The sequence below is a fragment of the Palaemon carinicauda genome, chromosome 15 (genome assembly GCF_036898095.1).
Source record: "Palaemon carinicauda isolate YSFRI2023 chromosome 15, ASM3689809v2, whole genome shotgun sequence".
Lineage (NCBI taxonomy): Eukaryota > Metazoa > Arthropoda > Malacostraca > Decapoda > Palaemonidae > Palaemon > Palaemon carinicauda.
This window is the reverse complement of record NC_090739.1, coordinates 34354892-34381896: the sequence shown is the minus strand read 5'-3', so window position 1 is coordinate 34381896 and position 27005 is coordinate 34354892. Positions and strand designations below refer to the sequence as shown.

At 40.6% G+C, this 27005-nt stretch overlaps 1 protein-coding gene across 1 annotated transcript in view; it reads left to right on the top strand.

Annotated features, from left to right (window-relative positions):
* Window positions 1-27005, top strand: part of Cog4 (conserved oligomeric Golgi complex subunit 4) — a 204862-nt gene that overhangs the window by 123319 nt on the left and 54538 nt on the right. Inside the window, exon 11 of the mRNA XM_068388278.1 lies at window positions 11934-12032. Within this exon, the coding sequence (XP_068244379.1) occupies window positions 11934-12032 (99 nt within the window). The remainder of the gene's footprint in view (window positions 1-11933; window positions 12033-27005) is intronic.

The following is a 27005-nucleotide window of genomic DNA, read 5'->3' as shown; positions in this document are numbered from 1 at the left end:
TCATCTTCAATTGCTCAAAAAATTGGCTTATTAAGAAAGTCCAAGATTTTCGGTGATCAATCTATTCTGAAGAAATGTTTTAATTCTTTGATTCTACCTTTTTTAGGAGTATTGTTCTCCTGTCTGGTCTTCAGCTGTTGATTCTCATCTTTATTTGTTGGACAGGAACTTACGGGCTATTAAATTTCTTATTCCTGATCTAGATATTAGTTTCTGTCACCATAGTTCAGTTAGTTCATTATGCATGTTGCATAAGATTTTTCATAGTTCTGACTATCCTTTACACTTTGATATTCCCGGACAGTACCATCCTGCGTAAATACTATGTATGCAGTTAATTCGAATAGCTGGGGCCTTCTCCATCATGAGGCTCAATACTACACAGTATTTTAGAAGTTTTATTCCAGCTGTGACCAAGTTGTGGAATGATTTTCCTAATCGGGTAGTTGAATCGGTAGAACTTAAAAGGTTAAAATTTGCAGCAAATATTTTTACATTGAACAGGTTGACATAAGTCATTTTATAGTTTATAAATAAAAGATATATTTTAATGGTGATACTATTCTTAAGATATTTTATTTTAATTGTTCATAACTTCTTATATACTGTAGTTTATTTATTTCCTTATTTCCTTTCCTCACTGGGCTGTTTTTCCCTGTTAGAGCCCTTGGGCTTACAGCATCTTGCTTTTCCAAAATCCATTAGTGTGTATGAGTTAATTAAATGAACTGCTTGACAGTCTCATTACTCTACCAGAAGCATACTGGGGCCGGCTGGTGAGCGAATGTATAGGGGTATAGGAAGAGAAACACAAAGAATTCAAGGAGCTTCGTATGGCAATGGAGAATTTGTGTACAAAATATTTTGTCAAAATTCCCCTTATTTTCATAGTTATAGGGTAATTAGTAAAAGTAACTAAATAAGCCAGAAACGATGATCTGTACAAGAAAATGTAGCATTTTTTTTTATATTAATTTTTTATAATTATTGCATTTTAACATCAAATAAATTGTGAGCTATGGCCTCTGTAGACATTCCTAGAGCCACAAGGCAGGAGCTTACAGTGTTACACACCTTAGTGTGAGCAGAAACCTTGGAGAGAGAGTACACGTTTGAGTTTGCCTCAGACATTCCTTTCCTATTACGTCCGTTTGTTCCTGCACAAATTCAAACCCTTCGCTGTTTATAGGGGTACACTTTCAGCGTAGCTTAAAGACGAGCCATGATAATTTTAGCAAGGGATAACCACCCCAACCGCTAGTTACCAGGTGGGTGTGGGGGTAGTCAGCTACCCCGCTGACTCACACACCTGGGCTGAGCAACCACTTTACTTTCTGGCTCGGTAGAGGACGGTCATATTGCCGCTCTCTCCCGCTTTTGAGACTTGCCTTGATATTAATTGTTTTTTCTTTTTCTTTTCTGATTGTGAGTGCGTGTTGGAGTCCCATGCATGCTTGTCCTGATACCAAAGACTGCTCTTGTGGTACCTTCATGTCCGCAGTCGAGACGGACTCCCACCTGCTTTGCCCAGCTTCCGGGGATACTGGTGTTCTCGGGACGACATCTGTATTGAGTGAAGGGAGTGATCTCCCAACCTTCAGGGTCTTCCTCAAAGTCGAAGAAACCTTGGTCTTCTTCTTTTAACTCCAATCTCTTCCCGAAGCTGCTGCTCCGCCGGCCCCCTCCGGGGAACAGCCTTCAAGATACTCACTCAGGAAAAAATCACTAAGTATTCCATGCAGGCAACCTTGTGGCTTGATTTCTGGTTGGTTTCTGTGGGACAACTGGTCCGGTCTCAGGACTGATCTCGGCAGTCCACGAGAAAGTCTATGGAGACACCAGGGCAATAGAGTTCCTCTCCCATCAGGTGGTGAACATGTGGGCTAACACCATCCTAAAGAGGAAGAACTCCATCATAGGGAAGTTCTATAGGCAACTTCCTTGTTCAATCCAGAGGACGTCAAGCCATTGCTGAGAAGTGGAGAAAGTTAAGCCATGACTCTTTCATCCAAAAGGCCTTGATATGAATTCCTTACTCTCCTCAGCCTCAAAGGAGACCAGCTTCCAAACTGCTGACAGAGAGGGCTAGGAACCCAAAACTGCAGGGTCTGAAGGTGTCTAAACAGTCCTTTCGATGCAAGAAGTCCTTCCGTGGAGGGAAGGGAAAGAGGGGATCTGGCTGAGGCTGGTCCCACTAGGACGGGCAATCCTCCCGTGTGTCCACCTGTGTACAGGTTATTGCTTCCCATTCACTCTTTCCCTCCACTGATTCAGGATCCAGTCCCAACGAACTCTTTTGCGAAGGGATCAGCAATGGAGTAAGCCCTTTGGGCAGAAGCCCAGACCATGTTGGAGAAGGGTGCACTCTAAGAGGTCCTCGATGGGTCTCCAGGCTTCTACAGTTAGATGACTCTTGTGAGAAAGGCATCTGGACGCTGGAGACCAGTCATCGATCTCTTGGCCCTGAACAGGTTTTTTGAGCAAAACCCGTTCAGGCTAGAAACAGCCAGCACGGTCAGACAATCAATAAGACTGCATGTGCACACTGAATCTCAAAGACTCATAAATCCAGATCCCAATCCATCCGTCTTTCAGTTCAAGGTGCTGTGTTTCGGTCTTTCCACAGCACCCCAGGTGTTCGCAAATAGAGTATTCGCCCTTGTGTCACCTTGGGCTCACAGAATCGGCATCCTTCTCCTGAGGTATCTGGACAACTGGCTGATATTGGCAGACTCGACAGCGACCTTTCTTCACCACCAAGACAAGCTTCTAAAGTTTGCCAAGGTTTGGGGATCATGGTAAACCTCGAGAAGTCTCATCTACTTCCCTCTCAGAAACTGGTATATCTGGGCATGCTATTAAACACAAAAAGGCTCAAAGCATTTCCATCAGATGAAACGCTTCAGAGGCTGAGGGAGGTAGCACAGCCCTTCTTCAGACAAAAAGACCTCCTAGCGCAGAGCTGGCTGCGTCTACTCAGTCACCTATCTTCCCTGGCCCGTCTACTTCTCCACAAACTCCTCAGGATGAGATCCCTCAAGTGGCTTCTAAAATCCCAGTGGAATCAGTCCACCAATTCCCAGGAATGCCTAGTCCATATAGGACAATAGGAAAAGATGCACCTCAGATGGTGGCTATGAGACTAAAACCTCCGCAAAGGGGCCCGATCTTCACATTCCTCCCCGGAATTGATGCTCTTTTTAGATGCATGAAAAGAAGCGTAAGGGGCCCACATGCTGCGCCTCACCCTCTCCGGCCAATGGTCCAAATCAGAAAGGTATCAGCACATGAAACTCTTAGAGATGAGGGCAACCTTCCTCGCCCTCCAAGAGTCATTATTATTATTTTTATTATTATTATTATTATTATTATTATTATTATTATTATTATTACGATAGAGAGTAAAAGATGTGAAATTGGAAGTATGTTTAGGAATAGAAGGATGGATGTATTGGCCTTGTGTGAGACGAAGATAAAAGGAAAGGGTGAAGTGATGTTTGGTGAAATGTCTGGTAGAGTGTCTGGGATTGAAAGGGGAAGAGTAAGAGAGGGTGTGGCTTTATTGCTGAGTGAATGGATGACAGGTAAAGTAGTGGAATGGAAGGAGATATCATCCAGGTTAATGTGGGTAAGGGTTATGTTGGGTAGGGAATGTTGGGCGTTTGTCAGTGCGTATGGGCCAGGTAGTGAGAAAAGTGAAGAAGAGCGGAATGAGTTCTGGAATGAATTAACTAGGTGTGTAGAAGGACTGGGTAGAAGGAATTATGTAGTTGTCATGGGTGACTTAAATGCTAGAGTGGGCGCTGGAGAGGTAGAAGGTGTCATTGGGAACTATGGCGTACCAGGTGAAAATGAGAGTGGTGAGAGACTGTTAGATATGTGTGTTGAGCAAGAGATGGTGATAAGTAATAGCTTTTTCAAAAAGAAAGATAAAAATAAGTATACATGGGTAAGAGTGGCAAATGGAAGAGTAGTAGAAAGGGCATAAATGGATTATGTGTTGATAACTTAAAGAATGTTTGGAAGATTGAAAGACATGCACGTGTTTAGGGGTATGGCTAACGGTATGTCTGATCATTTTTTGGTGGAAGGAAAATTAGTTGTAGCAAAAGAATGGGGGAATAGAGTAGGTGGATGTAAAAGGGAGGTAGTGAGGGTTGAAGAGCTAATAAAACCGGGGGTAAAAAGTAAATATCAGGAAAGGTTGAAAATGATATATGACGAAGTGAAAGTAAGAGAAACTTGCAATTTAAAGGAGGAGGGGAAGTTAGTAAAAGAAAATTTTGTTGGGATTGCAAGTGATGTGTTTGGAAAAGAAGGTTGTTGGAGGAAGCATGAGGAAGGGCAGTGAATGGTGGAATGAAGGAGTGAAGGTAAAAGTGAAAGAGAAAAAGAGGGCGTTTGAAGAATGGCTGCAGAGTAATAGTATAGAGAAGTATGAAAAATATAAAGAGAAAAATGTGGAAGTAAAGCGCAAGGTACGTGAGGCAAAGAGGGCAGCTGACCTGAGGTGGGGTCAGGGATTGGGTCATTCATATGAAGAGAATAAGAAGAAGTTTTGGAAAGAAGTGAAGAGAGTAAGGAAGGCTGGCTCAAGAATGGAAGAGACAGTGAAAGATGGAAATGGAAGGTTGTTAAAAGGAGAGGAGGCAAAGAAAAGATGGGCGGAATATTTTGAAAGTTTACTGAATGTTGAGGATCATAGGGAGGCAGATATAATTGCTGTTGCAGGTGTTGAGGTGCCAGTGATTGGAGATGAGAATGAGAGAGATTACAATAGATGAAGTGAGGAGAGCACTAGATGAAATGAGAGTAGGAAAAGCATCTGGTATGGATGGTGTGAGAGCTGAAATGTTGAAGGAGGGGGGTGTGACTGTACTTGAATGGTTGGTGAGATTGTTTAATATGTGTTTTGTGTTGTCAATGGTACCAGTAGATTGGGTTTGTGCATGTATTGTACCACTATATAAGGGTAAGGGAGATGTGCATGAGTGTTGTAATTCAAGAGGTATTAGTTTGTTAAGCGTAGTTGGAAAAGTGTATGGTAGAGTAATGATTAATAGGATCAAGGATAAAACAGAGAATGCAATCTTAGAAATACAGGGTGGTTTTAGAAGAGGTAGGGGTTGTATGAATCAGATTTTTACAGTTAGGCAGATATGCGAGAAATATTTAGCAAAAGGTAAGGAGGTGTATGTTGCGTTTATGGATCTGGAGAAAGCGTATGATAAGAGTTGATAGGGAAGCAATGTGGAATGTGGTGAGGTTATATGGAGTTGGTGGAAGGTTGTTGCAAGCAGTGAAAAGTTTCTACAAAGGTAGTAAAGCATGTGTTAGGATAGGAAATGAAGTGAGTGATTGGTTTCCGGTGAGAGTGGGGCTGAGACAGGGATGTGTGATGTCGCCGTGGTTGTTTAACTTGGATGTTGAAGGAGTGGTGAGAGAGGTGAATGCTCGAGTGCTTGGACGAGGATTAAAACTGGTAGACGAGAATGACCATGAATGAGAGGTAAATCAGTTTTTGTTTGCGGATGATACTGTACTGGTTGCAGACACAGAAGAGAAGTTTGGACGATTAGTGACAGAATTTGGAAGAGTGTGTGAGAGAAGGAAGTTGAGAGTTAATGTGGGTAAGAGTAAGGTTATGAGATGTACGAGAAGGGAAGGTGGTGCAAGGTTGAATGTCATGTTGAATGGAGAGTTACTTGAGGAGGTGGATCAGTGTACTTGAGGTCTGTTGTTGCAGCAAATGGTGGAGTGGAAGCAGATGTGCGTCAGAGAGTGAATGAAGGTTGCAAAGTGTTGGGGGCAGTTAAGGGAGTAGTAAAAAATAGAGGGTTGGGCATGGATGTAAAGAGAGTTCTATATGAGAAAGTGATTGTACCAACTGTGATGTATGGATCAGAGTTGTGGGGAATGAAAGTGATGGAGAGACAGAAATTGAATGTGTTTGAGATGAAGTGTCTCAGGAGTATGGCTGGTGTATCTTGAGTAGATAGGGTTAGGAACGAAGTGGTGAGGGTGAGAACGGGTGTAAGAAATGAGTTAGCAGCTAGAGTGGATATGAATGTGTTGAGGTGGTTTGGCCATGTTGAGAAAATGGAAAATGGCTGTCTGCTAAAGAAGGTGATGAATGCAAGAGTTGATGGGAGAAGTACGAGAGGAAGGCCAAGGTTTGGGTGGATGGATGGAATGAAGGAAGCTCTGAGTGATAGGAGGATAGATGTGAGTGTGGCAAGAGAGCGTGCTAGAAATAGGAATGAATGGCGAGCGATTGTGACGCAGTTCCGGTAGGCCCTGCTGCTGCCTCCGATGCCTTAGATGACCGCGGAGGTAGCAGCAGTAGGGGATTCAGCATTATGAAGCTTCATCTGTGGTGGATAATGTGGGAGGGTGGGCTGTGACACCCTAGCAGTATCAGCTGAACTCGGTTGAGTCCCTTGTTAAGCTGGGAGGAACGTAGAGAGTAGAGGTCCCCTTTTTGTTTTTATTTCTTTGTTGATGTCGGCTACCCCCCAAAATTGGGGGAAGTGCCTTGGTATATGTATGTATGTATTATTATTATTATTATTATTATTATCATTATTATTATTACTGGCTAAGCTACAACCCTAGTTGGAAAAACAGGATGCTGTAAGCCCAGGAGATACAACAGGGAAATAGCCCTGTGAGGAAAGGAAACAAGTAAAAATAAAATGTTTTAAGAACAGTAACATTAAAATAAATTTCTCCCTTATGAACTATAAAAACTTTAACAAAACAAGAAGAGAATAAAAGATAGAATAGTGTGACTGAGTGTATCCTCAAGCAAGAGAACTCTAACCCAAGACAGTTGAAGACCATGGTACAGAGGCTGTGTTACTACCCAAGACCAGAGAACAATGGTTTGATTTTGGAGTGTCCTTCTCCTAGAAGAGCTGCTTACCATAGCTAAAGAGTCTCCTCTACCCTTACCCAGAGGGAAGTGGCCACCGAACAATGATAGTGCAGTAACCCTTTGGGTTAAAAAGAATTGTTTGGTAATCTCAGTGTTGTCAGGTGCATGAGAACAGAGGAGAATATGTAAAGACTAGGCCAGACTATTCGATGTATGTGTAGGCAAAGGCATTGATGAGCGACAATACCACGGTAGTAGCTTATCTAAACAAGCAAGAGGGTACCTTTTCGCAGCTGCTGTGCCATCTAGCAGTAGAGATACTCAGATGGGCAGAAGTCAACTTGGTGACCCTATCTGTACACTTCATTCCAGACAAGCGGTATGTGCTAGCAGATAATCTGAGCAGAGCGACTCCGATAGTGGGCTCCGAATGGTCTTTGAATCATCTAGTAGCCAACAAAGTCCTGACTTTGTGGGGTTCCCCGACTGTGGACCTGTTCCCAACGGCCCTGAACTTCAGGCTCCCGTGGTACTGTTCCCCAGGCTCTCTAGCAAGATGCATTCCAACAACGGTGGGAGAACCTGGACGCGTACGCATTTCCCCTGCTTTGTCTGATGAGAAAAGTCCTCAACCAGGTCAGAGTAAGCAAGAACTTGCTAATGACTCAAATAGGTCCATTATGGCATCAAGCAGAATGGATTCCGAACTTTCTGCAACTCTTTAGAGATTCTGAGGGAGCTCCCTCCACGTCACGACCTCCTCAAACAACCACACGCCAACATCTACCACAAGGCCATAGCTTTGATTCGTCTTCACGTCTGGAGACTGTCCAGCACCTCCTCACACAGAGAGGCTTTTTGCAATGACTTGCGGAAAGAATGGCTGGACACCTTAGATGCTCCACAGCATCAGTCTATAAGGTGAAGTGGTCTGTCTTCTGTGGTTGTGTTGTGGAAGGAGTATCTCTCCCCTCGATGCAGTGTTCCTTGTGCACCTTCAGGAAGAAATGCTTCTCTTGGTTTTGGCAAAGGCTACCGCTCAGCCTTGAGTCTCGCTTTTAAACTGAAAGGAGTAGATATTTCCTCCTTGTTGGAAGTTTCTTTATTCATACGGAGTTATGAGATTACTTGTCCCTAGTCGGAACTTAGACCTCCTCCTTGGAACGTGGTTCGGGTCTTCCAGTCTCTGAAGGATTCTCCCTATGAACCATTACACCAGGCAACAGATCGCCACCTTACTTGGAAGACGGTATTCTTATTCGGTTTGGCTTTGGTCAAGAGAGTTAGTGAATTCCATGGTCTATCTACCAATGTCTCCCACTCAAGGAGATAGGGAGAAGTAATACTCAGCTTTGTCCCCGAATTCATTGCTGAGACTCAAAATCCGGGTGTACTGGACTCTAGGTTCAGTCCATTCCCGATATAGAGTCTTCGTTCTATAATCAAAGATCTAGAACAACTGGTACTTTGCCCAATGAGGAGTCTTAGATGTTACTTTAATAGAACGGCTTTCCCCTGTGTTTCAGCAATGTTTGTCAGCATGGGGAAGGTCAAGAGGAGGGTCACAAAGAATACTATTTCCTCCTGGATCCGGGAGGTCATTGAGTTTTCACTCGATCCTGACCCTTCTCCTTCCAAACAACCCAGAGTTCATGACATCGGGCATTGCAACGTCCCTGCGCTCAAGTAAAACTACTCTGTGGCGCAGGTACTGCAAGCGGGCGTGTGGAAGCGTCAGACAACCTTCACCGTCCACTATCTGTAGGCTGTAACTCATGGATACGTTTTCCATAGGTCCTGTGGTGGGTGCACAGCAAGTGGTCTAAACACCTCAAGCTCCTTGTGGGACAAGTAACAGAGGGTTGAGGGCTGAGGTTACCTGGGTTAGTCTGGGTTGAATGAATAAGAATGTCTGGCTCCTTTCTTCCTTTCACCTACTCCCCTCCTGGGGAATTTAGCACCATGTTATCCGGCACAGCTGACCTCACCTTTCTGCAGGCGAGATTCACTTCCCTTGTGTATCCTAAGTATTGAAATAATAATTGTTACGTCCCCAATACTTCTTCGAGGGAGGACGTTGGGTAAAGTCTGAGGATTCTTGTATCTTTATGACTCAAGTTTATACATTAAAGACCAGACATATTGCTAGTACAGGGTATTACAAACACAGCTTCTGCTGGTGGCTAATAGTACATAGCACAATAATTTAGCGAGAGCAAGGTTCTTACAACTTTATCAAGGTGGAGAGGACCCCATGTCAAATACCAAGGCCAGTTTGTAAGGACTTCCTCCTAAGAGTGAGTCACCCATATAAATAGGGAAGGGTTGGTATTTTGCAGGAAAAAGGACAAATTTGTAAGTAATTTGTATTTTTCCTAACAAACCTGGAGCTATTTATACAAATTGGCCTGCCATCCCTGCCCCCAAGAAGTCCTGCCAGAAAACAAAGTGGTTGCTCAGCCCAGGTGTGTGAGTGAGCGGGCTAGCTTACTAACCCCCCCCCCTGATAACTAGCGGTTGGTATGGTTATCCCTCGCTAAAATTGTTATGGCTTGTCTTTCAGCTACGCCGAAAGTGTACCCCTATAAATAGCTCCAGGTTTGTATGTTAGGAACAATACAAATTACTAAAAATTTGTCATTTTTCTTTGTTTTAGCAAGTATTTCATCATGCCAAAAGGAAAAGACAATCATAACATTTTGCTAGCATATAGTAGAAGAAAGTTCACTCTAATAAGTCTTGAGAGTAATACAGTATAACATTTGCGATATTAGCGGTGTTAGTGAATGAGAGAGAGAATAGCTCTCCACAGAAAAGGGCAGCGGGGGACCAGGTGCCTATATAGGTTAGATATTGAATTGAAGGCTCTTCATTTATGAGTAAATTGTGATAAACAACATACTTTATTTTTATTAATACCCTAAAAGGAATATAAAATTCTTAATAATCATGATTTATTAACACCTTATTGTCCTTGTAAAAATACAAAACCTTTGAGTTTGACCTCAGACTTTCACTTGCTTTTACATCTATTTTTCTTTATTTCGGCAAGAATTTTGTCATGCCTAAAAGGAAGAGACAATGAAAACATCTTGCTATCATACAGAAGAAAACTAACTCAGGTACCAAATTTAAATATCAGAATACAGGCTCAAATGATTTCTCTTACATGGGATTGAAATCTGGTATCCTGTTGCCTAACATTAAAATTTCGGTTCATAGCAGGTCTTTTTGGAAGTCGTTGCTGACTGTTGGAAAAGACGATGAAAACATCTCGCTAACACACAGAGGAAAAAAATTTAATCTAATATTCGCATAATATAGGCAACATTAGCGTAGTTAGTGAAGGAAAGAGATAGAATACTTGGCCCCAGGAAAAGGAAGGTGAGGACCTTGAGCCTTGAGAAGCAAGATATAGGACAGAGAGATCTTTATTTATGATTAAATTATGATAAACAATAGTTTTAGTGCATTAATACCCAAATAAGAATATAAAATGCATAATAATCCTTATGTATTATTATTTTCATTGTAAAAATACAAAGAAAAACTTTGAATGCCGTATCTCAAAACTATACTTGTTTACCTTCAAATTCTATGTCCTCCCGTAGTTTTAAAGCTATAGCATTGAAATTTTGTATGTAACTTAGACTTTAAAGAACAATAAAATGACGTCATTTTTTTTCAATTTTTGTTTCATTTTTTTCATATCTAGCAAAAAATTACTATTAGGAAAACACTTATCATTTTGTTGATTACTACATATGGTAGTAATCAGAGGTCTTAATATCAAGTATCAAAGGATGAGATAAAATTTGAAAAATGGTTATTTTTGGGATAAATCACACTGGCGTCACAAAACTGAAGGTCAGAGGCGAAAATCATATGCAGTTTGGAGTAGTTCCAAGTCACCCTATCAAGTGGTATCCATGTCTAAGTCATTTCCTTAAAAAACAGCATTGGCTAGCTGGCTCCTTAAGTCTATTGAAAGAAAAGAAAACAAATTTTTTTAGTTTTAGGGTTGAACATCAATACAATCAAGCTTCCAGAGAGAAGCAATGTGATCATCGGATGAGTGTAAAAATAACGAGTATTATTATTAAATTTCCATTTACTTCAGCTAAATTGTTCTTAGTATTTAAGTACGTACAATATTTATTTCATTTGTGAAGAAAATTGCGCAATTTAAACCTAGTACTGTACTGTAGTTATTTTAGATAATTAATGAATAGTGATGAATATGTATGCTGTACATATTGTAATCGAAATTCCAATAGACTCAAATTATATATTTTATATACGGTACATGTGTAGGTAAGAGTGCTCAACGACCCTTCTTTTCAGTTGTGTTTGCTTAATTGAATGAAGCCTTGAGATTCTTAATATATCAAATAAACTCTTCACGGCATTCCTATGATAGTATATAATCTGAAGTCAGTGGGCTGGTTGAATTATTTGTTGATAATAATACTATAGTTGATTGGAGTATCTGTGCTGTATTAGGGGCTGTCAGGGTATCTCGTGTATAGTTTATCTATTATCCTTATTCTAGAGGATTACCATAGTTAACAAACCTTTAACTTCTGACCTATTTTAATCTGTGCCTTTAGTAGTCTCTTCCAACCTTGTGCAACTTCTTGATTTTCACCCTTCACATAACAGCTAATTGTTATGGCCTTCTCTAAATGAGTTTGGAAATGTAACTTATTGGTCTGGTTAAACTGCTTAAAGTTAATAAGAAAAGTGTTACTGTAGATTAGTTTATAAAACTACTGTAGATTAACCAGACCAAGCTAGAAATCGTGCTTTCACAGGAATTGCTAAGTGGTATGGTAATCTATCTACACATCAAAAATTATGCTTTTTGATATTTCCAACCATTAAAAAATAGAAAATGGGGAGTGAATTAATGTAAAGGAACCAGGACTGAATAAAACTAATAAAATTACCATGTATACAGTAGTACTATTTATTAATATTCCTTAGAGCAAGAATTACTGTTGAATATGCATAAGTTGATATTAATTTTTTCTAATGTATTTAATTTTCTTTGCAGGCTTACACTGTTTTACAGTCATCTTTACAGTCGACTCTTCAAGCAGGCAAAATAAATTCATCAACTACTGATTTTGATGCTCTTAGGCAAGCTTTTTTGGTAAGTAGCAAGGAAGAAAAATTAAAAAGTTTTAGTTTATTTTTTACTATGGGGTTTATGGTTAACATACCTTATAATTAGTGAAGCTAAAAGAAAAAATATTTTTATATCTACACTTTAATTCCTATGCTTCCCTATCAGGCCAAAGTGTAAATTTATATACAGTACAGTACTGTTTTTTCAAGTACAATAGTCTAGATAGCTAGACTATTAGTATGTAAAAGTAACCTGATAGTATGTTCAGCAAAGATTTATAGTTAGTAATGTACAGTATATCAGTACTATGCTGTGCATCAAAAACATGGACATTGATAAGCAAAATTATTTTGAAAAGGTATAACTATAGAATTTTATTACGAACAATGCATGGTGGACAAATTGTATTTAAAATGAGAAATTGGTGGAGAAATGTGTCCAGAAGCTGGAAAATATAGTGAAAGGTTTGTATATGTGATGAAAAGGGTGAGGTCAGAAAAAGCTCTAGATGTGGAAGTAATGGGACAATGACTAGTAGGAAGGCCCAAAAAATCATGGATAAAGGGTATAGAGGAAGGCTAATATCTGATTGGAGTTCAGGAAGAAAGATTATAGGACAGTGCTATTATGTGGAAATTTATTTTCAGCGTAACCATAGGGAAAAATGGACATAAAAATGTTATGATGATGATTTTTTAAATAAAACTATGTAAGGCCAAATGGAGGTCATTTTAAGCTTTATAATTCATGAACTATTATATGTACGATGAAAGAATTTCCATTTATGAACATGAACACAGTACAATATACAGAACCAATTTTGAGAATGCCATGCTGTAATTCAATCTTTTAGATAGAACTTACTATTCATTCTTTTTAAGGAAAAGCTACGGTAAGTTGCAATAAAAAATTAAGAAGGATAAAAATAAAAAGAATTATATACTACCCTTCATTTCCACTGGAAAGACGCTGTGGTATGAAGTACTAAAGTAAATAATGGAATGGATCATTAATGTCAGGAAACATCTTTTCCCATACTTGCCACCATCTGGATTTCTTGTTCTATGTGACATCATCTGAGCTAGGTTCATTTTCTTGTTACATTCTTGTATCAGAAACTTGTAATATTAAGTTGAATAGGAAGTGTGGCTTCTATAACTAGATTATGGGTAGATTGTAAAAAGAATAGGGTATTATTGTCAAAAGTAGATACAGTACTCATTCGATATGTTTTAGTTGCCGAAGAATTGCTTATTCTTTACTTGTTCTGTGTAATAAGTTTAATACGTTATTAGAGGAACTAATGTTTTTTTTATCTGAGGTTTGTTGATTCTGTGATAGAATATACTGAGTAAATAAAAAATAGGGGAAAAAAATGTTAGTTTGGGGGCTGTTTACCTGGGTTTCCCCTTCTCCTACCATTCAGGCTGTGTTTTAGGTTAGACCAGGTTAGTGAGTTAGGCATACATAATTTAGAAGCATTTGGTCTAGATTACTCAAAGGGGGAAATTATATCTAGAATAAACACAGTATTTTGGACATTACAATAGTATGTATTAGTTATACTGTATTGAAAAAATACTTGTCTCTTTGGCCTTGTGTAACACTATCAAGGGCAGTAGAGATTCCAGATATTTTCATGAGCTTAATCATCAATTAGTGGACCAGGATGCTGGGTGCTTATGCATTGCATATTCTTAGTTTTGCTACTACTGTTTTTTTCTTTGGAACAAGTCTTGGGAATCAATTATGCGGTATACTCTTATTATGAAAAAGCCAGTTAATATAAACCCTGTTGAAATATGTAGTTTCTCACTGAACCTGAGGATAAGTTTGAAAGTTTTCTTTATAAAGAGCTTGGGAAAAACAGTGAAGTTGATTTGGTCAGAAAAACTATAAAACGTAAATATGCAAGCAGCAGTTTTCTATTGGTAAGCTCTTAAGTAGCAAAGAATCTTACATACTATTTAATGGCAGCACAATAGTACTTGTGGGTAAGTTATTTACATATAAAGGAGTTTTATTATATTGGGCATTATACTTTTTAATGGTCAGGGTAGAATGGTTCAAGCCTCTTTCATACCTGATCATGTAACAGCTGGTGCAAATTTACCTAACCTAACCCAGGTTAATGCCAGTGGCCTTAGTCAACAGGTGGTACAGATTTGCCTAACCTAATCTGGAAATTACTTGAATGAACTGAAAATTACTTTATTCTATTGATAATGAGTTAGATAAAGAACCAGATAATAAATCAGATGAGCAATATGTTCATTCAGAAGATGTCATTCAAGAATTCCCATTTCTTAGACTCTTGAAGAGAATTTTGTGGTTATACCCTGAACATTTATTTAAAAAGGATATATCTATACAGTCTAAGGTTTCTGCTTTTATGTCTTCTTCCTTTACAGTTTTTCAAACTAAAGGTCCCCCATAAAGGAAAACGAGGGTTGAAGCAGTTTTGCAAAAGCCTGATAAGAAGTCATCAGTATTGGGCTCCCCTTTTGTCAATACCCTTCTTTTGAGGCATAAGAGGTATTGTGTTTACTAGATGGGCAATTTTCCATTCTTGAAGGTGACAGAGCTATTAGAAAACTGAAATTTGCAGAGTAAGCCTAAAAAACTCTCTCTGATAGGGAATGAGAAGTTTTGATTTATGCAAAACAAATTTATACGTACAGTATAGGAGAGGGTTTGAAAAGAAAGTTAGTAATACATTTCTATGTGGATTCTTCTATCAGGTTTATATATAATTCCTTAGTAGCCTTAAGTCCAAAATTGAGTGATACAGTAAGAAATTATTTAGATAAGGTTTCAGAATGTTTAAAATGTTTAGATAGAGCAGTCTCTGTTTCATCCTCGGAACTAGTGTAAGCATACTGAAAATGTGTTATTAATAGAAGACAGCATTTGTTTTTTATTAGTTATTAGTTAAGGATGTTTCAGAAGCTCAGAAACACAAGCAAGTGTCAAATTCCATTATGGATCCCCGTTTTTTATCTAAAATAAAATGTTGAAAGTAGTGAACTAAGTTAATTCTATAGCATGTAGTAATTTAGTATCACAAGCTCAACTCTGGACATATGTTCAAGTTCCTGGACCAGCACCCATTTATCATCCTCATTCAATGAATCTGAATAAGAGAAGAAATAACCTAATTATGGAGATGGATTTTGTTGTGGAAATTACTCTTATGTTTAATCAAAGAAATCTTTATGTGTAAAAAGGGAAGGGAGGAGGAAGAGACATTGTGAACAAATGATGCAATCAGTTCGTGAAGGCTTGGGGCCAGACCATCACATTTTCATGTTGCAGGAAGTATGCTTCTGTCAGACCCTCTAATAGTTGTAGTGTTGAGGAAAGACTGCTTCCAACTTACTTTGAAATTACATCCTCAATTATCCTTATTACCAAATCCTTCCCTTCATACTTAACCAAGAGAAGACAGAGATTATGGAAGAGGAAATATCTGTGTGGTTTTCCATGAGAGCATAGAATAATTTTCAGTCCATTCTCCAGAGTTTTGCGGTCTCATATTTCTAGTAATGAAGCCTTGAAGGGGTTGGAGATGGATTCTGGACTTTTCTCAACTCAGCAAGTTACTAGTCTAACCAAATTCTCCATCCAGACCCCTTCTTTAGTTTTAGTGGTGGTTGAAAGGGAAGATTGAATGTCTTTAATTGACCTATCAGATGCTTATTTTCATGTTTCAGTACACTAAGACTCACAAAGTACCTCAAGTTTGTGTTTCAGGGCAAGATTTATAAGTTCAATTGACTATGATTCAAAACCAGAAAGCTTTGTTGAATTCATTGTTGGATCTGGGAATACCTGTATTAATCAACTTCAAGTTAAATCTCATTACCTTTCAGTCGATTCTATATTTGGTATTGTTAGTGCAGTAGCCATAGCTCCTTTTTAGGCTTTTCCATTGGAAAAGAAAAAACTTTTCTCTGTATGGTCAAAGAATTGTAAAAGACATAAGATTTTGCAGTTCGTACAGGGATGAGACTTTTTCAATTTCATCTCATTTAATAAACGCAAAATCAGTTACAATCCTGACCATAAAAAATCAAATAGAACTACCTGCTTGGAGGGATACTCGTCAACGACTTTCACAAATTGTGAGCGAGTCTTAAGATCGAATTTCCGGACCTACCTCTCTCTCTTACAATGCCCAACTTATGGGTTGCCTCACTATTGGGTTGAAGAATGACTTTGAAGAGACTTCATTTGGTAGGAATGTGGTCATTTATAGTAAAAAATTAACATAAATTACGTAGAGTTAGTAATTTTGTTCACTCAAAGCATCTAGTACAAAGAAAAGTGTTTATTGTGCATTTAGACAACACAGCATCTTTGGCATGCGTAAAAAAAAGTGGAGGCACAAAATCAAGAACTCTCTTCATTTTGACCAAGAAATTGTAATGTTGCACTGAAGACAGGTAAATTACTCTAATACATTGAGTCCTTCAAGGGAATCAGTATTCTCTCTCTCTCTGTGGGCTACTTTTCACTACCTCTCATTCCTTACCTCTATCTCACTAACAAATGAAATCTTTGTTGCTTCACAAAGTTTCATTTATATTGAAAATCAATCATGATTCAATTTTCCTTACTTTCTCCAATCTCGCACTGTCACATCGAATGTTATAGCAGTAACTTAATTGTTCGACAACTTTAAAAATCGGCCTAGTACTTGCTTCTTCTCTTACTTTTTTAGATGGTTTCATGATTGAGGGGGGTACAAGTTGACTTATAACTGAAGCTAGGAAAAGTATTTTGGATATGGAATGGAGAATCATCTTTAGTAACAGTTTAGAATTATCGTAAATTATCATTCGGTCATTAGCGGCAGTTTGTTATTGTTGATTAAACGCCAAAAAAAAAAGAAAAAAAATTGTTTTCCTGCTTTGCTACGTATGTAGGATTTTATATAGATACGGTAAATAATATTTGTAATAACATATTTACTAAAAGCTTTTAATATCATTATTTATCACTTTCATCATGCGCGTTTAATGTCTTCGTTTGTTTATTACGATCGAAGATTTAGCGTACAGTAAACGAATGGAAGGTTTCCGTTTCAGGCGGCGTCATAAAGAAAAACATTATATAAATGGCGTTCATTTCATTTATTTGGAAGTCCTAAGAAAAATTAAGTAAAACATTGGTAATAACAAAATTAACATATACAGTGAACCCTCGCTACTTCGCGGTTCGACCATCGCGGATTCACCACTTTGCGGATTTTTTTCATAACCCGTGTATATACATATATCGCGGATTTTCCGGAAATATCGAAAATACCGCGATGTGACCGATGGTGCGAGATTGGAGAAAGTAAGGAAAATTTAATCATGATTGATTTTCAATATAAATGAAACTTTGAGGAGCAACAAAGATATCATTTGTTAGAGAGATAGAGAGAGGTAAGGAATGGGAGGTAGTGAAAAGTAGCCCAGAGAGAGAGGTAGAGAGAGAGAGAGAGAGAGAGAGAGAGAGATAGAGGGGGTTTAAATGTAATAAACAAAAAAATTTGATAGGTTATAACACATTGGTGCTTATGTAATATCAACTGTATACTGTAGACGGTTTGAATACGCTAAGAAATGGTATAAATGATACTTTGTTAGTGTATTCGTACACACTCAAGAGCGGCTGCTAGATGACAGCTGATCTAATCACAGCCAAAAGTAAAAAAAAAAAAGAAGTCAACAATACTCGATTTTTAAAACACACCCGAAATTTAAAAACAAAAGTACACGCTTTCTTAATGTGCAATTAACTATTTAAAGAGTGGCAATTTTCTAGAATAAAATGATATTTCCCAAAAAATAGTGGTTTGCTGATGAAATCGGATGCCGTATTTTTAGCTATGATTGAAATGGATGTAGACTCGGCCTAATTATTTCGTTTCGTATTTAATTGACACTAAGAAAACTAATTTTAGTTTCTTCATCTAAATGTAAGTATTGTATAACACGAAGAGAGAGAGAGAGAGAGAGAGAGAGAGAGAGAGAGAGAGAGAGAGAGAGAGAGAGAGAGAGAGAGAGAGAGAGAGAGAGAGAGAGAGAGAGAGAATGAATCAGCTGTTGTAATTGAATGGCTTGTTTTTGTTTCGTGAGAATTTCCTCGCCACGACTTTAACAACAACATACTGTACTGAACTTTACAGTATTATACAGACTACTGTAATATGATAAAGTAAAATATTTGTAATCTATTTTATATGAAATGGGGCTATTTTTTTTTTGTTTAAAATTTACATTTACGTATGTAAAACAACTCTCTCTCTCTCTCTCTCTCTCCTCTCTCTCTCTCTCTCTCTCTCTCTCTCTCTCTCTCTCTCGTAGATTGTTTTCCTGCTTTGCTACGTATGTATGATTTTATATAGATACGGTAAATAATATTTGTAATAACATATTTTATAAAAGCTTTTACTGTAATATCATTATTTATCACTTTCATCATGCGCGTTAAATTCCTTAGTTTGTTTACTGAGCGTACTTTATGACGCCGTCGTTTCAGGCGGCGTCATAAAGAAAAAAATTTCATTTGGAAGTCCTAAGAAAAATTAAGTAAAACATTAGTAATAACCACATCAACATACTGTACTGAATAATCAATATAATCATGCAAAAACTAACCTATACACAGATGTGTAAATGCGTTTGTTTCTTCATTATAATCAGAGATAAACGTAAACAAAACATTGGTTGCCATTTTTTATCGTGCTTTTTGGCGTGTTTAGGAAACGCATGATATAAAATCGCCTTTAATATTTGTGCCTGTTTTAGTTTAGGGTACGTTAGTACATGCATTAAGTGTTCTGTACATTAAAGGGTAGTTTGTTAACAGTACTACGTACAAGGGAAGGTTTTAAAAGTCTGAATATACATGTTAAATAAATAGGTAAATATGGTATCACTACTTCGCGGATTTTCACCTATCGCGGCCGGGTCTGGAACCTATCTACCGCGATAAACGAGGGTTCACTGTAATCAATACTGTACTTGGTAAGATTGCTGTCGATGCAAAAACTAACCTATACACAGATGTGTAAATGCGTCTGTTTCTTCATTATACTCAGAGATAAGCGTAAACAAAACATTGGTAAGATTGCTGTCGATGCAAAAACTAACCTATACACAGATGTGTAAATGCGTCTGTTTCTTCATTATGCTCAGAGATAAACGTAAACAAAACATTGGTTGTCATTTTTTATCGTGCTTGTTGGCGTGTTTAGGAAACGCATGATATAAAATCGCCTTTAATATTTGTGCCTGTTTTAGTTTAGGGTACTGTAGTACATGCATTAAGTGTTCTTTACGTTAAAGGGTAGTTTGTTAACAGTACTACGTAAAGGGAAGGTTTTAAAAGTCTGAATATACATGTTAAATATACGTAAATATGGTGTCCCTACTTCGCGGATTTTCAGCTATCGCGGCCGGGTTTGGAACCTATCTACCGCGATAAACGAGGGTTTACTGTAATGAAGTTAATCATCTTTTCCATAGTTTGCAATTCGCTATCATAAAGGCCTTGGAGCATGTGATGCCCTTCTTACATTCTCCAATGCTGTACAGAAATACCTTGATTGTGGTCAGAAAGTCTATATGATTGACCTTGATTTTAGTGCTGCCTTTAATCATGTTAATCCCAAAGCCATTGTTTTTAAACTCAAACAGTTAGGAGTAGGTGGGTCTTTTCTTAACATCATTATTGAATTTTTGAGTAATAGATTGCAGAGATGTTCTTGATGGGCTCCATTGTGAGTATAGGAGTGTGATATCTGATGTTCCTCAGTTGGCCTAGCAAACAAGCTCATGACATATACTGTACAGCTGATGCTACCCTCTTTAATTCAATTCCATCCCCTGAATGTAGATAGGGGTTTGCTGAATCCCTGAATAGAGATCTAGGTGACATTTTTGCATGGTGCAAATTATGTGGCATGAAGTTGAACCCAGACAAAACTCAAAGTATGATTGCATGTAGGTCGAGGACAATAGCTCTTCAACATGGAGATCTCAGCATTGCTAATGTTTTTTTTAACTCTGTATGACTTTTAAAATTTTGCTGTGATTTATGATAGCAAATTTACTTTTGAGAAAAATCTGTTTTTTCAATATTTAACTTAGCCGGTGATTATATAAGCTGCAGCTCTGCTGCTCGACAGAAAACTCTACGGAAAAAATCCGCCAGCGATCGCTATGCAGGAAGAGGGTGTACTTCAACAGCGCCATCTGTCGTGCAGGTACTCAGTACTCATTGTAAACAAAGAACTCAATTTTCTCTCTGTCGTGCTACCGGCAAGACCTACTAATTCGCTGTTGCTAACTGGATTTGTTTTCACAACTATTTGGTGAAGTACACTATTCTAGTTTTGAGCTTTCGCTGTGCAGGCTTTCTCTTCAATAAATCCTTGCATTCTTTTTTTGATATCGGTTTATTTTTTGATGACTTTGGATAGTTTTTGAATTCCCCTTTGACCAATTCAAAATGGCTGACCCTTCTCAAGTCCCAAAATTCAGGAAGTGTAATGCTAGGGACTGTTCAAGGCGTCTTCCGAAGGCCTCTATCGATCCTCACACCGTTTGTTCCAATTGTCGGGATAAAACCTGTCAATTGGAAGATCGATGTGAGGAATGCGTTGGGCTTTCGGAATTCAATTTTATCGAATTCCAAAAATATACACGTAGGCTAGAGAGAGATAGAGTCAGGAGAAGTTCATCTCGTTCTGTTGATTTTTCCTCTCCTCATGCCCCACAACCTATTCCTTCCCCTGTAGTGGTTGCTCCTAATCCCCCTTCTGGCACTCAGGAACCTTCGATGGCTGACATGATGCGTGCCATCCAAGCTCTGGGTGAGAGAGTTGAGTCCCTGGCTAGTGACCGTAACCAGCTCATGGCGGACGTCAAGGAGCTGAAGTGTAAAAGTGCAGTGGGAAGTGGTAAAGTGAGTGATAGTGTTGTGGATAGTGTTGCGCTTGAGGGTTCGTCTGTTCGTGCCTGTCGTCCTCCTAGTCCGGGACCTCTTGCAAGCTCCCAAGTCCAGGGGAGAAGCAATGTCGTACGACCAATGGGTTCGAGAGGCTTTAATCAGCGAACAGACGTTCCCTCCGTGGTTTCGGGCGTATCTACACAAGATCGCCCCACCCACACAAAGACGAGCGAGCCCATTTATTCCTCGTCTGCGGAAGAGGTTTCTCGTAAGAAACCATGGACCAAGGTCTCACGACCTCTTAAGCGCAAGTCGGTCCCTTCCGCGCAAGTCCAACGGCCCAGTTGTAGCCACTGGGTCAGTTTGGACTTGCTGCAGTCTTCTGATGACTGCTCACCTCCTAAGAGAGGCAAAGCGGTACCGCCTCAGGCAGTTACACCGTCTGTCGCCGCACCTGCTCCTGCAGACCCTAAGTGGTCTTTGCTGCAGACCATGCAGTACCAATTAACGTCACTGATGCAGGACTTTCGTGCGGAGAAGGTTGCTGCTGCACCAGCCTCTGGCCTACAACCAACCACACACTCGGTTGTGCGTCCTGTGGACGCTGAGGCGACCTTCTTGCGCACTCCAGCTGAGAGAGTCCCGCCACCCATGCGTTCCAGTGTGCCCTGCCAGCCGCATGTTGACGTTCAGCGACGCACGGAACCTTCCGTTGACGTTCGCGAGGTACAACAACCATCAGAGTTGTTTTGTTTTGACGCGGTGCGTCAACCTCCGCAACCCAGTGTGGTTGCCACTGCTCTCCCACATCAGGCTAGACAGTCTGGAGTAGACGCTGTGCGTCCCCGCGCTGCTATGGTTGTTGCCAGCTCACAGACTGGGCAACAGTTCCATGACGTTGCGTCCGGTTCAGTCACGCGTGCACCCGTGCGACCGGACTCAGCTTACCAGCCGATACCTACTCCATTGCCGCTTCCTCCTCAATACTCGGATGATGGACTCTCTGATGATGACGATGCGGCACACGTTGATGAACCACATTCGGACCTTGACGAGCCCAAGTCCACGCAACCCTCTTTGGACTTTAGAAAAGTTCTTGCTCTGTTCAAAGAGATGTTTCCGGACCAGTTTGTGTCTGTGGCTCCGCGCTCTCCTCCGTCAGAGTTTGCTTTAGGTACGCAGTCATCCTCGCCTGCCTTTACTAGACTCGTCCTCGCACGCTCGTCCAAGAGAGCTTTACGAGTACTGTAATAGGAGAATGGATGCAGTCCAAAAAGAGTCTAGGGAAAACAGCCTTTACGTTTCCCCCTGCTAGACTCTCTTCCAGATCGAGCGTCTGGTATGCCACGGGAGAAGTTCTCGGCTTGGGAGTTCCTGCCTCTGCCCAGGGCGACTTCTCAAGTCTTGTAGACTCTCCCCGCAGGCTAGCCATGAGACGCTCTAAGATATGCTGGTCACCTTCGGACCTAGACCATCTGTTGAAAGGGATATATAGAGCCTTCGAGGTCTTCAACTTCTTAGACTGGTGTCTGGGAGCTTTGAGCAGGAAGATCTCCCTGACTGAGAAGGAATCTTCCTTGCTCATCATGTCCTGCATGGACAAGGCCATACGTGACGGGTCTAGTGAGCTTGCTGCATCGTTCGTATCCGGAGTCCTCAAGAAGCGTGAGAACCTTTGCTCTTTCCTGTCAGCTGGAGTGACACCGTGTCAAAGATCCGAACTTCTGTTTGCTCCTCTTTCTAAGTGCCTTTTTCCAGAGGACTTGATTAAGGAGATTGCTGCTTCTTTGATACAGAAGGACACTCATGACCTGGTTGCGTCCTCTGCCCGCAAAGCCACCCCTTTACCTACCTTGTCAGCTAGACCAAGGATGGACACTCCAGCGTCCCGATTTATTCCGCCCTTTCGTGGCAGAGCCTCCAGCAGAGGAGGTGCTCGTGCCGAAGGGAGACGTGGGAAGAAGAAAGGAACCAAGTCCTTTAAAGGCAGAGTCTGACTGCCAACTTCTTCAGACAGCAGTGGGAGCCAGACTCAAGAACTTCTGGCAGACCTGGGAGAAGAGAGGCGCAGATGCACAATCTGTGAGGTTGCTCAGAGAGGGGTACAAGATCCCGTTTGTACGAAAACCCCCTCTAGCAACGTCTCCCATCGATCTCTCTCCCAGGTACAGGGAGGAAGACAAGAGACGAGCATTGAAACAGGAGGTGTCTCTCTTACTAGAAAAGGGAGCGGTAGTCAAAGTCCTGGACCATCAAACCCCGGGCTTCTACAACCGTCTCTTCTTAGTGGCAAAGAAGACAGGAGGGTGGAGGCCGGTGCTAGACGTCAGTGCGCTGAATGTCTTTGTCACAAAGCAGACGTTCTCCATGGAGACCACAAAGTCCGTTCTAGCAGCGGTCAGAAGGGAAGACTGGATGGTCTCTTTAGACCTAAGGGACGCATACTTCCATGTCCCCATCCACCCAGACTCCCAACCTTTCCTGAGATTTGTTTACGAAAAGGTTGTCTACCAGTTTCAAGCCCTGTGCTTTGGCCTAAGCACAGCTCCTCTTGTGTTTACGAGGCTGATGAGGAATGTAGCCAAGTTCCTTCATTTAGCGGACATCAGAGCCTCCCTCTATTTGGACGACTGGCTTCTAAGAGCTTCTTCCAGTCGTCGCTGTCTGAAGGATCTAAAGTGGACTCTAGATCTGACCAAGGAATTGGGTCTCCTTGTCAATATGGAAAAGTCTCAAGTGGTTCCATCCCAAACTATTGTGTATTTAGGGATGGAGATTCACAGTCTAGCTTTTCGGGCTTTTCCGTCGGCCCCCAGAACAAGTCAAGCCCAGTTATGCATCCAGAACATGCTGAAGAAGGAACGATGTTCAGTCAGGCAGTGGATGAGTCTGATAGGGACACTATCATCCCTGGAACAGTTCATATCGTTAGGAAGACTACACCTCCGTCCTCTTCAATTTCACCTAGCTGTTTACTGGAAAAAGGACAAGACGCTAGAAGCGGTCTCGATCCCCATTTCCGAGAAGATGAAGTCTGCCCTGACTTGGTGGAAGGACAGTATCAGTCTCAGAGAGGGTCTGCCCCTGGCTGTGCAGACTCCCAACCACGTTCTCTTCTCGGACGCATCGGACACGGGCTGGGGCGCAACATTAGACGGTCGGGAATGCTCGGGAACTTGGAACTCGAGTCAAAGGACAATGCATATCAACTGCAAGGAGCTACTGGCAGTTCATCTGGCCTTGAAAAGCTTCAAGTCTCTCCTTCAAGGCAAAGTGGTGGAGGTGAAGTCGGACAACACCACGGCTTTGGCGTACATCTCCAAGCAAGGAGGGACCCACTCTATGACGTTGTACGAGATCGCAAGGGACCTCCTCACCTGGTCAAAAGATCTAAACATTTCACTAGTAACGAGGTTCATCCAAGGCAACTTGAATGTCATGGCAGATTGCCTCAGTCGGAAGGGACAAATCATTCCAACAGAATGGACCCTACACAAGGATGTGTGCAAGAGACTTTGGGCCACATGGGGCCAGCCTACCATAGATCTCTTTGCAACCTCGATGACCAAGAGGCTCCCAATATATTGCTCACCAATCCCGGACCCAGCAGCAGTTCATATAGATGCCTTTCTCCTAGATTGGTCACATCTAGACCTATATGCATTCCCCCCGTTCAAGATTGTCAACAAGGTACTGCAGAAGTTCGCCTCTCACGAAGGGACAAGGTTGACGTTAGTTGCTCCCCTCTGGCCCGCGAGAGAATGGTTCACCGAGGTACTTCGATGGCTAGTGGACGTTCCCAGAACTCTTCCTCTAAGGGTGGACCTTCTACGTCAGCCACACGTAAAGAAGGTACACCAAGGCCTCCACGCTCTTCGTCTGACTGCCTTCAGACTATCGAAAGACTCTCGAGAGCTAGAGGCTTTTCGAAGGAGGCAGCCAGGGCGATTGCTAGAGCAAGGAGGACATCCACCCTTAGAGTCTACCAATCGAAGTGGGAAGTCTTCCGGAACTGGTGCAAGTCAGTATCTGTATCCTCGACCAGTACCTCTGTAACTCAAATAGCTGACTTCCTTTTATACCTGAGGAAAGAACGATCTCTTTCAGCTCCCACTATCAAGGGTTACAGAAGCATGTTGGCATCAGTCTTCCGTCACAGAGGCTTAGATCTTTCCAACAACAAAGATCTACAGGACCTCCTTAAGTCTTTTGAGACCACGAAGGAGCGTCGTTTGGCTACACCTGGTTGGAATTTAGACGTGGTACTAAGATTCCTCATGTCAGAAAGGTTCGAGCCTCTACAATCAGCCTCCTTTAAAGATCTCACTTTAAAGACTCTTTTCCTGGTTTGCTTAGCCACAGCTAAAAGAGTCAGTGAGATTCACGCCTTCAGCAGGAACATCGGATTTTCATCTGAAACGGCTACATGTTCTCTACAACTTGGTTTTCTAGCCAAAAACGAGCTACCCTCTCGTCCTTGGCCGAAATCGTTCGATATTCCAAGCCTATCGAATATGGTTGGAAATGAACTAGAAAGAGTCTTATGCCCTGTGAGAGCTCTTAAGTTCTATTTAAGACGAACTAAACCTTTACGAGGACAGTCAGAAGCTTTATGGTGTTCAGTTAAGAAACCATCTTTGCCTATGTCAAAGAATGCTTTATCCTATTTTATCAGACTGTTAATACGAGAAGCTCATTCACATCTGAGTGAGGAAGACCAAGCTTTGCTGAAGGTAAGGACACATGATGTTAGAGCTGTCGCAACTTCAGTGGCCTTTAAACAAAATAGATCTCTGCGAAGTATAATGGACGCAACCTATTGGAGAAGCAAGTCAGTGTTCGCGTCTTTTTATCTTAGAGATGTCCAGTCTCTTTACGAGAACTGCTACACCCTGGGACCATTCGTAGCAGCGAGTGCAGTAGTGGGTGAGGGCTCAACCACTACAATCCCCTAATTCCATAACCTTTTTCATCTTTCTCTTGAAATGTTTTTATTGTTGTTTTTGGGTTGTCCGGAAGGCTAAGAAGCCTTTCGCATCCTGGTTGATTTGGCGGGTGGTCAAATTCTTTTCTTGAGAAGCGCCTAGATTAGAAGTTTTGATGAGGTCCTGTGGTATGGGTTGCAACCCTTCATACTACAGATCCTAGGGGTCGCTCAGCATCCTAAGAGGATCGCGAGGCTCCGTAAGGAAGACGTACTTAAAAAGGCAGAGTAATTGTTCAAGTCGACTTCCTTACCAGGTACTTATTTATTTTGTTTTTGTTATTTTGATAACTTCTAAAATGAAATAAAAAAATCCTTAGCTCATAATAATGTAAACATTTATTGCTGGTCTCTACCCACCCCCCTGGGTGTGAATCAGCTTATATAATCACCGGCTAAGTTAAATATTGAAAAATTTTATTTTGATTATAAAATAAATTTTTGAATATACTTACCCGGTGATTATATATTAAAGGACCCTCCCTTCCTCCCCAATAGAGACGCAGTGGACCGAGGAGAAAATTGAGTTCTTTGTTTACAATGAGTACTGAGTACCTGCACGACAGATGGCGCTGTTGAAGTACACCCCCTTCCTGCATAGCGATCGCTGGCGGATTTTTTCCGTAGAGTTTTCTGTCGAGCAGCAGAGCTGCAGCTTATATAATCACCGGGTAAGTATATTCAAAAATTTATTTTATAATCAAAATAACATTTTGTTGATCAATATATTTTGAAGAATTGTTTTAATTCTTTCCTTTTGCCTTGTTGTAAATATTGTCCTGTATGGTCTCAAGCTGCTGAATTTTATCTTAATTTATTGGTCAAGACTTAGTCTATTAAATTTCTTATTCCTAATCTCGATATTAATTTCTGGTGCCGTCGTTCAGTTAGTTCTTTATACATGTTGCATAAGATTTTTTATAACTTTGACCATCCTTTGCATTTAGATCTTCCCAAACAGTACTATCCTGCTTTTAATATTAGTCTATGACTATAATAGTCATACCTTCTCCATCGTAAGGCTCGATACTACATAATATTCTAGAAGTTTTATTCCAGCTATGACC